The sequence below is a fragment of the Diorhabda sublineata genome, chromosome 5 (assembly GCF_026230105.1).
Source record: "Diorhabda sublineata isolate icDioSubl1.1 chromosome 5, icDioSubl1.1, whole genome shotgun sequence".
Lineage (NCBI taxonomy): Eukaryota > Metazoa > Arthropoda > Insecta > Coleoptera > Chrysomelidae > Diorhabda > Diorhabda sublineata.
This window is the reverse complement of record NC_079478.1, coordinates 4626159-4644043: the sequence shown is the minus strand read 5'-3', so window position 1 is coordinate 4644043 and position 17885 is coordinate 4626159. Positions and strand designations below refer to the sequence as shown.

General features: G+C 27.2%; 2 protein-coding genes across 2 annotated transcripts; one reads left to right on the top strand and one right to left on the bottom strand.

Annotated features, from left to right (window-relative positions):
• Positions 1-4353: 4353 nt before the first annotated feature.
• LOC130444514 (ubiquitin-conjugating enzyme E2 R2) lies at positions 4354-7842 on the bottom strand. The gene is made up of 4 exons (XM_056779661.1): positions 7108-7842; positions 6522-6608; positions 6114-6346; positions 4354-5148 (listed from the first exon to the last, which is right to left on the bottom strand). The coding sequence occupies exons 1-4, from the start codon at positions 7282-7284 to the stop codon at positions 4920-4922; spliced, it is 726 nt and encodes a 241-aa protein (XP_056635639.1). The 5' UTR covers positions 7285-7842; the 3' UTR covers positions 4354-4919.
• On the top strand, positions 7759-17193 carry LOC130444512 (transmembrane protein 214). Its single transcript, XM_056779659.1, has 10 exons — positions 7759-8088; positions 8151-8320; positions 8451-8618; positions 9815-10118; positions 10213-10617; positions 10779-10921; positions 13955-14078; positions 14876-15129; positions 15568-15686; positions 16220-17193. The coding sequence occupies exons 1-10, from the start codon at positions 7956-7958 to the stop codon at positions 16338-16340; spliced, it is 1941 nt and encodes a 646-aa protein (XP_056635637.1). The 5' UTR covers positions 7759-7955; the 3' UTR covers positions 16341-17193.
• The last annotated feature ends 692 nt before the right edge of the window (positions 17194-17885 follow it).

Here is a 17885-nt window from a genome sequence, read left to right as displayed (position 1 = left end):
TAGATGGATTTCTTTTGAGAAGCATTCCTAAAGTTGAAAAATACTCTGCCATGTTATCATTTTTGGAACCGTTTGTAATATTCATATCAAACACCACTAATATATCAACACTCAAAATTACACTGTCTGGCCGCTTGAGCCAGATATGGATGTATTTGTTAATACAACTTAAAGACATTTGGATCTATTTTCCAATATTCTGTTCACATTACCAATATATTTGCCGTATATAAAAATATTGAACACTGCCTCTAACGGCAACTCCAAGGGAGTTTTTAAAATGGTGGTCAAATTACTAAATGTTTCTATATACATTGATATATCAACTACTTCAAATATACAGAGTGTATCAATATGATTTATTATAAATATTTTCTCGAATCAGAAGTGTACGATCCAGGGTTTGGAAGAACGAGCACTAAATAATGATTTAAACTGATTTTCAGACATATAAAAGATGTAAAAAGTTGAAGAAAATAATTATTATATATAAGTTATGACCTAAAAACAATTGATTATAAAGAAAATGCTTCTCAGTGGATTTTTATTTGTTAATTTAATTAGATATTTTTTTAAAGAACCAAAAAATTGTTATAAATATCAGTTAGTTGCTATGTTCCTAATCTCTTCCCTTGATGAAATTTTACCGAAATCAAAATTCACATGCTGTAGAGTTTTATCTATCAAATCATATTGATGTATCCTGTGAGAAATTTTACACATTCATAATGATCAAAAATTCTAAATCTAAATAAATATTAATACTCTATTAAATATTTACAAAAAAATATATTTAACCTAGTTATCAAAATCACCTGAACCATTTGTGAATATGTGGACCTTTTTGAAAATTAACTGACGTTGAAACTGAATTTATTTTGAGTGAATTCTACAAGATTTAATATTAGGTCTAATAGGAAAAACATCTTAAATCATTTGGGGAACATTTTATTATCAATTTTTAAGGATATTTTCCAGACTAGACTAAAATACTATCAGTTATTATTAAGTACCAGTAAATATAGAGTTTTTGTTGGGTTTCTAATCTCTTTAAATTGTCAATTTTTTACTCACTAAATGGCTAATGAGATTTTGAATAATTAGGAATAAACGATTTTTTATGGGGTAAGTAAGTGACTCAGATGGACTAGCAAGAATTAATTGACTACTACAGAGGTCTAGATAAACTACCGTTGTTACATCTTCATATTTTTGACAAGGTTTAAGGTTGGTCGAAATTCAGCAGTAAAATTTTGAAAATATTTAAGGACCTCTGATGAAAAATCCACGAATTATTTTCTCGCTTCTATACATAATGACTTTTATTGTATATTTAGCAACCTATTAGATCCAAATCGTGTAGTAATACTCAATTTACAGTTTCAAAATACTGATTGTTATTTTTATAGAAATTTGTTCTCCTTTCACTTTATAATACATTTTCAAAAAAAGGTTTTTCATATATTCACTAAATACATACAATATATACAATGTGTTGTATTTCGTACTGAACTAACCACTGATAAATTATTTATTCAGATTTCACTTTTGAAATTCTAGTTTTCGAATCAACTTTTTTGATTATACAGGATATATTACTGATTGCTGTACATATCGAATAACAAAATTAATACATTTGCTAACAATTATAATATTTAGTTGGAAGTTCTGGAATGGTTGGTAGTATTCGTACGGAACACAAAGTTTACTACCATCACTACACCAACACACTGATGTGTGTTTCGATAACCAATTTATCGTCTTCAGAGATCAATAGTTTACTGCCTTGTTTGTGTAGTGGTAGTAATATATGCCATTTGAAATGATAGTTTATGACCGCCAATTATGAGTCAATGAGTATCTTCTAAAGGCTTCAAATGTATCTCTCTAGTACACATTCGAAGCCAGCTCAAGAAGCTTTCTATACCACTATGACAATCATTCACCCAATAGCTATTGAGTGCACGCACACTAGTGTGGGAGCGCAAAAAAACTTTAAAAGAACTAGTCAAGAGAAACCAAGTAACCCTAATGTGACTACCAGGAGCAACGACTCCATACTTAGGACCAGAGCCCTACTGTGGCCTCATCAATAATGAACTGAACAAATGGCTAAAGAATCAGATGGAGAAGTCTCATCTGATTCTTTAGCCATTGTCTTAGGCTTGGGGAAACACTCCAGGCGTAAGACAATCCAAAAAATCCGTATCCATATAAGCTAAAAATCATTTGAAAAATTTGCATATATTGAATTTTATATTTATGTAAATCTGAACACCTTTGAATAGGTCAGTACAAAAGACTCCACGTTAGGGCTGTCTAAAAATGATATTTCATAATTTTCAAAAACATTTTCTCATATCGATTAATGTGATTACCTAGTAGAAGGCCAATATTAACCTATGATGAATTTTTTTTGTTATTTAATCATCAAATATTTCTCATCTTATTTTAATTATTGTAGCTTAGTAGTTACTACTCTCGTGTAGTTATTTCCAAAAGAGAAATATTTTCCTATACTACATCCCGGAGACAACAATTCAATAAATTTAATCAGATCCTACTTTGGTGCTATTAATTGCTGCTGCAACTGCTAGATCACCATATTATACCATTGCTATCCAGATCTCCGCTAAATCTTAGCAACAATTCAGCCTTATCTAGATAAGTTCATTAATTCTATTTACAACGTAGTTTGAAAATGTTTTGAAAATTTACAAACCGACCCTAACATATGAAGGTATGTAAGAATAAAAGGGGAAAATTTGTGTCATACATCATAAGGACTATTTGTTCTATATGAGTATTTATACCATACCAACTTATTTTTCTCTCGTTAGATGTCTTTATATTAAAAATTTTCATTTGTTTTTTCCAGTTGAGATTAATTTAACTTTTAATTTCCTTTCACAAATTTTCTTATTATTTTTTCCTTTCAATAAGATATAGCCTATTTTTACCATATTTTGTCATTGAAAATACTGGTATCAGATACTGAAACTAAGAAAATTCTTAATTATTTATTAGTTAATGTGTCATTAAGTGGATTTAATCCCTTTATTCTTCAACTCCTTCATAATAAGATTTGTTAATCAATCCCTAGAGTTAGAATGAATCCATGCGATTAACATAAGTTATATACACAGAACACCAAGAAAATTAATTTCAATAGACGAGTTTAATTTAATATAACCAACCTAACACAATTAATGAAAATCTCAAAATACAGTTGAAAGACTTAAAACACTTGTGGGATCTGATGCAATTGTGGAATTAGTTTGTTGAATTTTTTAATTAACTGTGAAAGTATTTACAAATTTGTTTACAAGTATTAATTAATTACATATTTCGAATACATCACTGTTTAAAAGAACAGCAACATTATTTCAAAAAGGATTAAGGAATCGTTTTGCTAACTACTTCATAAGATAGAATTGTGTTTTTAGGTCTTCTGAATGTTATTTTACTCCCACTTAAAATTTGGCTCTAGAAGATTGTGATATTAAATTAAATAAATAATAACATAATATGAATAAAACTGTGTGGAAGAAAATGTGCTACTGCAAAAAAAATTCACAACATATTGGAAATGAAAATCTACAATTTTTTTTATCATTTGAATCTTCCGATTTCTACCTCTTTCAATAAAAATAGGGTAACTTGAAGCCCATGAAAAAGCTGAAAAGTGAGTAATGGGAATGTATCCTTTGGAATAATAAATTCAGATACTCAGAAACAGAAACGAAATTAGGACTTCAGAAGCTTATACTATGACATGAAAAATGTTCATGATTGTGCCATTACCAGATTTACCTAAGAGAAATATCTTAAGCTTTCTATTAAAATATATCATAATATGTGGTGAAGTCACAAAAATGTTACAGTTTCTTTGGGGGCTTTAATGCATAATCATCAGGATTGCTATGTTTTTGTAAACACTGAAATCTTTGTTGTTTCTTCGTCCTACTACTTTAAGAAAGTTTTGTCTATTGTCCCATGCTTGAGATTTTCTTTAGTCCACGTTTAGGTTATTAAGAAATTATGTATACATAAATTTTCTTTCCATGGGCATAGTAACAAATTTAAGCAGCAGTACTGTAATCCTGTGGAGCCAATATGAAAACAGTAACTCTTGTTTTATGGTCATCTAGTGTATTGTCGTTTACTCCTATCAAAATTGTTCGAGATAGACCAGAAAAGGTGATAAATTAATCCTCAATGTGCTCGGAAATAAAATTGACGAATCTAAAACATTCATATAGTAAATCAAATTTTCAATGTGTGTTTTTTGTTTAATTTGATTTTACCTCACTGCTTCCAACCTCTTCTAGATATTTAATAAGTAATAAACTGTTTAATTATTCCACTGAAAATTTATTAAATAAAAATTCTATAAATAAACAGAAATGTTATGTTACAATCAATTTAATTTGCTGATATTTTCTAGGTCTAATTTACAATCCAATGCAAATTCAGAAATATTGTTTCTCTACCATAACTTACGAAATTTTATGAAATACTTCCATCAATTTCTTCAATAGATTGTGATCTTATTATCCAGACAATTTTTTTAGTTTTTGAATTTAATTATATCTATAATTTGGTAGGTGTGATGATATATAAAACTCGTATATTGAAGGAGATCATAGAGAGACAGGTATAATCCTATCTGAATAAGGCTCTTTATATTAAAAAAAATGTTGAGAGCTCAAATAAATAATGCAGTGAGTTTCACTATGTTTCGATGTAAAAGAGAAATTATTGATTTAGGAACATTCCTCTATAAGAAGATAGAAAATAATAGTTAGGATTAACCACGTCTGTCGAAATAAACACTAAAATTTGAAGCAGCAATTATAAACAGAGTAGGAAAAAACCGAAAACAAACATATCTCATGAAATAAATTTTCTTAGCGACATCACAATTCTCCGTTTCCACTGTCATTATCATCTTCCTCGGGATATTCAGATCCATCAGATGGGTCATCGTACTCTTCATCATAATCATCATCATAAAAATCAGTCATTTCAACTTGAGGCTCAGAATTATTCGGTTTCACTTGTGTTTTAATACAATAATCTTCCAAGGTTAATGGTACTTTTAAACCATCTCGTTCTGCTTCAGCTCTAGCAGCCATTGCTTGTTTCCTACAAAAAAATTAATTTTTCAAATAGCCTGAATTTAAAAACACGACATAATGCTACCAGGTTATATATTAATTAAATGATTATTAATATAGATTGAATAAATACTATGATTGACCATATGAATATGAAAATCTTTAAACAATATAATAAACTCAACTTTTGCACTGGATTCCCATTTCACTATTCAAGTTTCTACTCTACTGTAATTGTATCAGTTTATTGGAATCAAAATAAATCAATATGAAAACAAGGTGTACATAGAGGCAACAAGAATTGGGATCTTTATATGGTAATTTAATGAATTAAAAATATTTTTTACAAAAAACATTAGACAAATTTAAAAAGAAAAAATGACCTGAAAACGAAGTATATTATTTGAAAGAAATTCCAAAAATTTTAAGATAATTTTAAAATTAATGCTTATAAATACTTATAAAAGTACCCCCTGGATTCTCTTAGTGAACTTATGAAATATAATAAAAAGGAAAAACACCATTCTCCGTTGAAAAATAAGTTCAATAGAATTTATGGATTATACAAATCATCAAAATCGTCATTTTATTCAAATATAAAGACTCAGCGGCTTAAGCAAAAGATATACTAGAGTGTAGTGCTAAAATTGTAGTGTAGTGCCTTTGCTAAAATTGTGGATTCATTTGGAAATATTTTTGATTTTGAATAATACTTTCACAAAATTATGTCTGTTTGATATTGTACTCTGGAAATAGTTCATGAATTGTTTGTTCTAAAATCAACAGTGACTATTTTTCATCTTTTGCATCCATGTTTAAGAATCTAAAGAAACAATTAAGTTTATAATAATTTATCTTCAAGTTATTAAAACTTACACAAGTAGATTGGAAAATGGTATAAAAATTACTTTCCCGCTATTTGATTCAAACGAATTATTTACAAATCCTAAAATTTTTTAATACAACTTAAAATCTAATTCTAATGTGGATCACCTTATGATATTTTCATATTCTTTATCTTTTCCTTTTGAATCCCTCCAGCGGCGGTACATTACTGAGGCATCAACATTAGCAGGACTAAACGTGTTTGGTTCATTTAGAAGTGATATTACAGACAATAAAATAGTTCGAACATTTTGTGTTGGATTCCAACGTTCACATGGTAGTTCACCAGATTGTGGATCATCTACAGGAGGGTGAAGAATACTAATACACAAATCTCCATTCTGAAATTAAAGTTTATAGTGATTTATCATATGATACAGGAATGAATGAACATAATAATATCTTTAAAACAAAACAAAAAGAAAAATAAACATAGTGAAAATGTAAAAATAATTTTTCTAGCAGTAAATAGGTTTTTATCCATATAATAATGTTTTTAATTAAATGTTCACTCACCTCATATACATTAGGATGCCAGACTTTTGTTAAAAATCTTATTGATGGTGGTGAATATGGATAATCTGTGGGAAATTTCATTCTTGCCTAAAAATATACATTTTAATGGAATTCAGTACAAAATATTTCTTCTAAGAACTTGAAATATTTTATAATTTCATTATTTTATAACATTAAAACTCAATTACTAAATTTTTTTTGCTTATATTATTGAGTCATCAATATTGTTCATAGGGGGTATGACCCACAGGTTGATTTCTCTGTAAGATTTTATAAATAATAAGCAAGAAATATGTGTATACTTTGCAGGGGGTAATGTCATAACTATTGAATAGTGAAGATATTTAACATTCTTATAAAATTAATGAAAAAAAAAATGTTTATGCATCTAATTTTCAGATAGAATATGTTATAATACACAATAACTAATAAAAGTAAAACTGAATGATGAGCATTTTTATCATTAGCTAAATTTAAATTTCATTTCAGTAATTTGACTGTATTTATAAACACATTTCTTTGTTTACTTATTTATACTTGGAATAAATAACAAATACATATGAATAATTATAGGACAATGATTTACCTTGAAGCAACCTCCCATATAGAGGGTATCAGGTGGACCGAAAATAGCTACTTCCCATTCGAAAAGATTATCTTCATTAACAAGTTTTACACAAAAACCTTCAACTGGTTCTTCCTGTAAACTTTTATACTCCACTGCTAACGCCCTAAGAGCACTACTCGTTGCTTTGTTTGCCATGTCTTTTCACTAACTACTAATGTCTATTTTAACAAAAAAAAATATCGAGGTTTTGCACTTCAAAGCGTTTTTCTTTTTTCAACTTCACTTATGAGACGCCATTCCTACAAAACTCCTTGGAAAGATAAGCTGTCAATTTTAAAAAGTGAAACTTAAAAAAAACCGAAAGGATATAAAACGTACGTATCTGTTTGATGGTGATAGATAAAAGGAACTTTATTGTTAAACAAAATGAGTAATTTAACTCTATTTCTAAATTAAAGAACTTAGTAATGTTTTTAAAATTATGACAGACAAGAACAAAACTATAAAACAGCTGGTCGATTAAAGCCTGCGCAAAAAGTCCGTTGCACCACACAAGTCACAAAAAACTTTCATGTGCAATTTAATCACGGAACAATCTGCAAATGAAAATTGACAAATAGACACTGTCATAGAACGTGATAAAAAACTGACAAAAAACAAGATACTCCCGTCAGTGACCGTGTTCAAATTAGAACACAAATCCGCTTCCACCAACATATACAACACGACACACGTCATCAGCAGCGTGTCTATAAGCTGTCATTTTTTGATTTGAGGTTTTGATTAAGCGGTGGTCCAGTTGTATAAAAATAATTATTTTCTTATTGTAAGAAGTGTATATTCGTAAAAGTAAAACAAATTCAAATATGTCTGGGCAATGGGAAGTTGTTACCAAAAAAAGAGATAAAGGAAGTAAATTACCAATACCTAAAGTCAACAACTCTAAAGACTTTAAAAATAATAAAAACGTCCTCAATGGAGTGAAAATTGAAGAAGTTCGTAAGTGCTTCATTCAAGTGTAACCATATGCAGCTTTTTATAATTTTTTTTTTCAATTTCAGTACCTAAATCGCAAGTGCAGAATTTATATAGTAGTAAACTTAAAGAAAATAAGTTGTTAGATAAAAATAAACCTAAAGAGAATGTTAAAAAGGCAGTGGTTAAAAAAGAGAAACAAGTGGAACATACGAAACCTAAACCTCCCAAGTCCATTGAAAGTGCTCTTAATGCTGTAAGTTATTTAACTTAATATAATTTGTAATAGTATAAATAGCAATTTTAATTTCACATACATTTTGTACAAGTGTTAATTAAAAGTATATGTAAAAATAGCCTATTTTCAAAATTTATTTTTGTTCCAGATTGATGTTAATGAATTTAAAGATGTTTATGAAAAAAATAAAAATCATTTTCCTGAAGCACCAATAGTATGGCTGAAGGAATTATTGCAGTATTTAAATCAGAAAGTTCCAATTGAGAGCCATGATCCTGTTTTTTCAACAAAACCTATCAACTATCCTCTCAGTGTGGTAAGTAGCTTATTGAATGTCACAGTGATTAAAAAAGTTACATTCTTGATGTATTTGATAGGTCCAAGTCACTATTATCAATCAAAGCAAATAAGTGATAATTTCTTAACTGCTAAAGTTTACAGATTAAATTTAAGAGTATGTTATTGTGAAATCATGGCCACATATAAAATTATAGTAGAATATAAAAAAAAATACCAAAACTTTAAACTGAATCAATTATTATAACAAAATAAATGTTTGTGCATTCATAATTTCACTAGTTAATCATTTAGTAACATATTTGTTTCTCAACTTGTTCTCAACAAGCTTTTGAAAATCAACAGTTCTATTTGTAAGAGAAATTGTCGTTATCCTTGGCTTGAACAAAAGAAATTATTCTTTTACCGTTAAAGTATCCATAATTCGGTAAACCCCTCTTCTATAATAATGTTCTAAAAGGGATTTTTGTTTATTGGAAAACACCAATTTATGATCTAACAAATAAACTCTACTTCCCTTATCTTTATTAGTTTTAAAGGTAAGATATTTTGAACAAAGATGACTTACTTATTCAATATGAAATTTTACAGATTTCTATAATATTTTTTTGTAAATTGGAAAACTGTATTAATTCAAAATAATACAATATCAAGTAATTTATTGTTGATCCATTCCATAATAATTTAAATACTATATTTTTCTTCAATTTAATTATGAATTTTTTGGTTTGATTTATTTTTATTCATCAAAACTCGGGAATGGGTCATTTCACTAACTGCCATCTATTGAAAAAAAATTAACTGACCATGACATCAACTATTAGACCTTTTTTATGTAAAAATACCATTCTTTTTGTTTTTTAACTTGATATGGTTTTCTAAAGGGATGTGCGATATGTAGTTATAAAGTCTGCTTATTATATATTTACACCGCTTTTGTAATTCCATCAATACTAAAATAAATGTTTCTAATTTATCAGAAATTTTAAGATAATGAATATATGAAAGGTTCAGTACATAATCATCCCGTAGTCTCAAGTTTTTTGCCTATAATTTTTTTATTCCCAAGGGATACTCACATGTTTCTATTTCAATATAAATGATGACTTTTATAACAAAGTTAACTGTTGAGAATCTACTAGTAATAACCATTAGTGATATAACATACACCCAAAAAAAATGGGAAAAGTATTATAGTAAATCAAACTCTTGTAGGTTCCTTCTGGTTTAAATGCTATTATTCAGAAAGTACTGAAAGAAGCAGGCAAAAGTAATATCCAATTATTTTTCGACATTTGTTTGACTTCATTGGCTACTGAAATGAGCAAAGGGCTTCCAGCTACAGGATATAAGATATTTTTACAGTATATTTCTTTACAAGAACCTACATTAGTGATGACCAGTATTCAGAAACATGTTAATTTAAGAAATTCTTATCAAAATAGACCCAACATAGGACTATCGATACTTTGGGGTATAAGTCATGTAGGTTATAAGAATTTCAGCAGTGGATTGTTAGGTGAGTTATTATATACAAACATATAAAATCATACTCTATACTTGATTTTGTTCAATAAGACATTAACTTATTTATTTATAATTTTTATTATCAGTTTTTCAGGATTTATTTCTACCATTACTAGAAATGAAACATTATTCTCGTTACGTGCTAACTTATTTGATAAACTTGCTGAAAATTAACAAAGAAAAACCTTTATCGTTGGATGAACTGTTGTTAATATTGAATGTTGTATATAATAACAAAAAGAACATGCCAAATGATTTGATACAAGAATTGACTGCAATTGTTTCTGACATCAAACCTTCATCTATTAAACAGTCAGGCAACATAGATATATTGCTCAAGAACATTAATTTAAATAGTAATGCCTTATATCAGACTTACCTGTGTGATATTTTAGTGGAGACTTTTTATAATGACCAATCCACTTTGTCTACTTGGGGTAAAATTTATTCTAAAAACATACAATCCAGTGCCATACTTCTGGAATACATGAGTAAGTATTGATTTTCATAGCAAAATGGACATTTGTTCAATTGTGAATATTTCAAATTAATATATGTCCCGAATCTCAAATTTACATATATTTCAAAAATTTTATGTTTGTCGTAAATTGAATTCAGGGCAATTTTCCAATTTTAATTATTTATCTTTAAGGTAATAATTGGTCTAAAATTTATAAAAAGATTAACAGAAATGCATTCAATAGTTTAATAACTAATATAAAATCAATAAATGAGGAGTTATCTTTGAAGAAACGTAAAGAAGAAGGAGTTAAATCAAGTATTGCAGCTATCCAGGTAAGATAAATTCTTTTTAATATCCTTTTTATTATCTCTTATTTAGTTTATTTATATTTTTTCATAAACCATCAGTACAAATTTTCTCTTGATGTTCATTTCTGAAATAAAACACTTTCCAATGCAAAATTATGAAAATTTTTTTTCTATTTTTAATATTTATAGTTACATTTTTTGTGGTTCTTATACATTTGAATTTTTATTTTCTGAAAAATATAATCTACTACTCTGCAGATCTCATTTCCTGTCAATTGTTTTATTATAAATTGATTATTATTTATAATTAGTGTAAAGGACTATAACTGCAGTATATATTTTATCTTTTACATAGATATGAACCATAAGTCCATACCGATTTTAGAAATTGTTTATATACTAGCAGCATATTTTTAATAATAAGTTCTTAGCATAATAGGGAAAATGTTATCTCAGATTTACTCACTGTGTAAAACCATAATCGGCTAACAATTGTATAGAGTTGTACTTAATATAACGAGCGAAAATAATTTCAGTAAAATTAAATACAAAGATGAATTTGTTGTTTAGGTTAGGTTAGTTTACTTTTTCATGAAAGTTACTACATAGAGCTAAAAAATCTGACAGAAAATGTTGAGACCATTTTTTTGTTTTTTCTAATGTAGATACAAAATAGTGAATACTTTATAATAGTAAATCATCCTGATAATTTACTTTTTACCTTCATACCTATGACAATTTCCTGGAAAATTCTAAAATTGCGACTTACAAAGTTTTTCCCCTGTGGTCTTCATATGCAATGCATATTCTATACTATAATACATATACTACAATACATTTCTCCTCATCAGAATTACTGTCCAGGCTTTACGAACAGTATCATGCTTCATCCAAGTAATACATTTGTCTTCCTTTATTAAAATACTCCTGAATTTTTGTTATATACTCGTTTATCCACTTCATCAAACAACTACTTTCTATTACTGTTTGCCTTTTACTTACTGTTTTATATCTAAAGCAGTGTTTTTTTAAACCTCCCCAGAGTTTGCGCACAGCTCACAACTAACTACTGACACTAAACCGGAAACCCTTATTCGAGATTTAGTGACCGGTTTTATTTTGGTATTCCAAAGGGTTAAATTTTCGTCTAATGTTGTTTATCTATACTTTCAAATGGTTCACTGATTCTGAAAATTAAATATTGTAATGCAGACCTGGACAAGTTTTTTACTATTCAGTTCGCAGTGTTCATGTTAAATATTTATTTCAAAGAGCACGTGTTCACTAAGCCGCCTTATTATAAGACTACAATGTTGAAGACGTGATTTTCATTGATAATTTTCGCCTATTACATTTTACATTAGTTGAACATCAATTCAACTCTCAGGAGTGTATATATTGAACTTGTTTTCATTGTTTAAATAATTTTATTCCCTTTTTTATAATACACGGTATAAACAACCTTTTTGAATCTTCCTTATCCTTGTTATACTTGTTATTCTAATATTATCACTGAAGATTATTGCCGAAATAAATTTATTCTCATAACATCACAATTGATTACTCAATTGCCCAAGTTGGATGAACACACTATAACAAACCCAACATAATAATTATCATTAATTGTTTTAAGGTTATGTTTGTTCTGTAATTAGCCAACAACTAAATTTCAAGATTTGGTTTACAATAAAATAATTAGAAAAGCTTGTCAGTCATGATTTTATTGTAGAGTAAAATCAGTTACTCATAAGTGTTTTGCACTGTAGAACGCATCTGAATGGGAAATTATATAGTTTCGTGAATATTCTGTTTATCTATGGTTAGGTTGCATTACGTGTGTTAAATCAATAGTAACACAAGAACTGAGTGTTTACGCTTATTCTGTGTTTATCATTTATTCTTCAACACTAACAGCAATCGATCCAAAAGGCTTATTATATTAAGTAAAGAATATTTATTTGTCTTTTATTCGTTTAATTTAAAATATGGCTAATAAAAAAGTAAGTTAATATGTTCTTTTACCTAAATGAATATTATGTTTTTTTATTATAACTATACTTACACAAAAAAGGAAGCTGTATTTAAAATTATTACTTGAAGTGTACTTTTACAATATTTTCTCACTACATCTCATAACAGAAATAAAAAAAAAATTTGTGTTGTTGAATTCGAAATGTGTTTCTCAATTTAAAATATTTCCTGTTTAATACAATGAACTTGCTTAAAATAGCCGTTAAGAAAAATAACAAGTACAACTACTTCCTGTGTAAAGATTAAAGGTTAATTTGGAAATTTATGTTGAATTTTCTCTAGTATACTTCAATATTCACTTTTTTTATATATTTTATATACTATTTAAGAATTTAATTTATGGCTGTATTCCTACTTACCATTTGAAAGTAATTATAATTGAAATTTTATACATTTTAATTTTTAAAATTCTAACTTAGAATTAATGTAATAAATTATTCACAATTGGACTAAAATATAGTTATTATTATAATAATCACAAACTTTTCATGCAATTTAATTAACCAATGCTTTATTATCAAAGTTGATTAACAAGGAATTTTGTCAAAATTTCAGTTCATTTATCAATTTTTCATTTGATTTTATCACACTTAATAACCTTATCCAATACTGAATTTAATTTTAGAAATCAGTGTTCATGTGTAAGTTCTGCCAATTATATGGCATCATATTAATATTTGTAATTTGTTCCATTTCAAGATATAAATGTTGATAAAAAAAATAAAAAATTTGAGATATTTGTGTAATAAAAGATTTTCAAAAATGATTTATATAAAACACAAAGCGTGTTACCCTCGAAATTCTCGTTATCATTATCAAACGTACTCACAGGGTGTAAGTTTTATTTTTGTTTACATAGAAATATATACCATATTTACAATATTCAATTACAAATCATAGCTCAAACCTCATCCATTTTTTGTTGTATTTTATGTGAAAAGTGATAAATATAATATGTTGAATGGTACATTTGAACTACTATTATGATACTATTAAAATGTTTACTTAGGTACATGTTTGTTTTAGAAAATTGAGAAAAAAATGGTTGTCAAGGAGAAGAAAGGTTCTTCTTCCAAGTTGTTAATAATATTATTATTAACAATTGGTGGTTTATTATACTACGATATTAAACAACATGGAAGTTGGAATGGTAAGTAGACATTTTTCTTTTGAATTGGATGTGAATTATTAAATGGAGATGTTTGTAGTTATACCATTAAGTAATTTGATTATGAAATTTCTAAATCTAATCCATTAGATAAACCAGCTCTTGAAAATTGCATTTTGCAATACTCTACACCTAATTAAAATAAAGTGATAGATATTGTTTAAACATTGTATATAAAGTTAATAGATGAAAAGTTTTATTTATATTTATCAAATTTCTGACTTGAACAAATGATGAAAAGTGATTTTGAAATCATTACTTGGTTCTTTAAAAAATATTTTGTGTTATTAATCACTATATACAATTAATTTACTATTTGATGATTGTTTAAGGTAAATTATTGAAAATTAATGAAAATTTCCAAGATAATCAAACTGTTACTATGTACTGTGTGAACTTACATATTACTAAATAATTTAGAATAAACTTCAAATTTAACACAGGCTATATTATGGGCCACATACAAATTTTTAAAACAATCGATGACATTATTTCTGATAATTATTTTAATGGGGAATGTCATTATGATCTTGTGGTACACATAACTGTTTCATCGCTAATTACCAGTATAAGGTTGATTCGAATTTTGTAATAAAAAAAATTGAAATAAAAAATAATTTCTAAAAAAAGTGGTACATATAAGAAGTTTGTTTATTCATATTTTGTTTCAAAATAATAGACATTTCTCCGTTACATAAATAACATTCAATCACCTGTCTTCATTTTTTAGTATCAAGAGTTTTTCAAATGTATACATCAAAAATCACTTGTCATTTCAGAAAGCCTAACAAATAAGACATTAAAAGAATATAAAGTTTGTGAATATAGCCATTTGGTAATTGATAAACTAAAAGAAGGATTGCATTGGACTAGTGAAAAGATTGAAGAGCATTTTCCGAATTTGCAACAAACCATTATCACATATTCTGAACCATACGTAGAATTGGCCATCAATTTGGGAAAACTTTGTCGTAATGCTTATTATGATATAAAAGAGAGAGTTTTAGAGAAGTATCCTGTAGTAGTTGAATCGGTGAGTGGAGTTTTTAATACAATTGTTTACATTGCAACATTATTTACTTACACAACTATCTTATCAATTTGGTATTTTCCAAGTATTTATAGTTTTCAAAATGTGAGTTGAAATTTTTGAATTTATTCCATTTGCCTGATATAATCTACAAATAAGTTTCCATTTACTCATCAGTAACAATTTTTAGCTATAGGATCTGACTATTACAAAAAATTAAGGATAATTTAATATTTATAATCCTATAGAAGTAATTAGTTTAGAGAAATTTTTAAATACCACATTTATTGGCCCATATTATCAAATTTATATCCTTAATCAATAACAGGAAATGTTTTTTATTGATAAGTTTGTTCCTTTAACAAAATATATTTCATTGGCAGAATTTATGTATAAAAAAATTTATAAATTATGACAAACTTCAACATTCATTTATTTTAGGTAGAAGTATATTTACCTGGGATTATAGAAAACTCTCAAAAAATGCTAAGCAATGCTTATGTAACATCTATTTTGTATTATAATAGAGGAATGGACTATCTTAAAAATGAAGTATTTGTGTAAGTATTATATATTCTTCAAGAAATGTCTGAAAACTTTCCTATACTACTTTTTAAACTTTGTAGCTAAAGTACATTACAATAAAAGTATGATTACTCAGATTTATTACATATTATAAGCTAAAAAAATCATGAATGATAAAATATGTTTTAATTTATTAGTGGAATCTCCTAATTTCTTTTCTATTTCTGATTATTTTTATTTGGGTGTTTTGTTAAAGTCTTATACTAAACAGAATTTCTAGTTTGGCTTCCTGTTAACTTATGAATCAAATACCAATATACTTGAAAAGGAGCACAAAGATTTAAGGGAAGATGATCCTATATAAAACAGTTCCAGAAAAAAACCTCCTTCAAGCCAGTTTAGTTCATTAGATATCTGGAATCAAATTGAGAGGCTTAATAAACTTGTTTTACACTTTTTGTTGTACCATTTTTATAAATTGATTTGTGAAGGAACTTGTTATTTTTTAGCTAACAATTATTAAAGAGAAATTTATTGTTTGCAAGTTAATTGAATTTGTATGTTCCAGTGGTCAACTGTCGCCGGAAAACATGCAGAGAGTTGTTATAGAAGCCTTCAATTCGACACAACAAAAGGCAACAGAATACTACCATTGGATTTACGAAAAAGTTCAGACAAGCATTAAATGAAATTAAATTGTTGAATAATTAGGTTTTCGAATTAATTTCAATCAAAAAACATCTGTACTACCACATTAATTCATCATTCATCTTAATATGACAAATAATCATGTATGTTTACTGTATACCTGTATACAAGATTTATTTTGAAAGTTGACAATATAATTCAATAAATAAAAATTAAATTGGTTGATAGATGTGTGTGTAGTAGGTGAAACTGAAAGCGTTCAATCATTTTTTTGTGTTTAATTGGACTGATAAAATAGTACATTTAATTTCGAACTAATTTTTTCAAGCTACATGCTTCCATATCACTTTTGAAATCATATTTTTCCTTCCATTTTAAAATAAAAGATGCATGAATTCCTTATCTGCTGTAATTGTCTCTTATGCTTCACTTATTGTTGATGATATTAGAAACATTCAAAATCAATTAAAGACTAAAAAACATATATATCAACAATTTCCATTCATGAAAATGTTTATTTAATTGAGTAATACTACATATCTCTTCATGGTTCTTAACAAGTCACTTCAATTCACAGTTAGTTTTTAAGAATTACAAAGTCCTGTGGATACGTATCATGATAGAGCTACCAAAAGGTGCTACTTAGTTCAGTCAAGTCATAAACCATAATTATTTTTGTTAGTGTACCAACCAATTTCATTTTTTAATAAACTTAGTATACTTTCCATTGTTTCCACATTTTATATATGGATAAAGCTATCTGGTGGTAGTATTATTGTATTAGGAAACGAATGTAATTGTTAGCACTGATTAATTTAATGGTTTGTAATTTTTACCAATCTTTTTTATATATAAAATTACTTTTTGTTAATATATAATTTATTACCAAAATATTGCGAATTCCTTTAATCCAATAATCCCATTTTGGTCTCTATTTAGATTTGAAATATGAAACTCTTATTATTTCTGGTACTGAAGTGTCTAGCTAATTTTGAAGATTCTCTTTGTAAATATCCCATACACTTTTATTTTTTAGAGAACTTTTGAAAAAGGAGATGATAGTGTCATTAGCAGCACAAAATCGAGGGAGTAAAAAATAATGATAAACCATAAGCGTTACATTTTTTACCCAAGTGTACCATGACTTTGAACGTTTATAATGTAAACAAAATAAAGTTTTTTGGTTAATGCAGATTTATTTCTCAGGGAAGATCAATTCGAAATTGTTGTTATCAAAATGTATGATATACGCAAAGGAATTTTGGGATTGGTTAATTAGACTTTAGTAACTGCCCAGTATTTTCCCTATGAATTGCCAAAGATCTGTGAGGCTTTCATATATAGTAAAAATGGTACCTTGAAACTAAGATTTAAAAGTGATCGAGATTAAAACATCACACAAAAAATGAACAAAAATACCATCAAATGATACACAGATGACTATAAAATAGTAAAAGAGAGATTGGAAGTACACCATATGTGCAATATATATATATATATATATATATATATATATATATATATATGTGTCCAGTCCAAATTAGGAAGGAATTATTGGAAATAGGAAATTATCTTCTTGTCAGAAA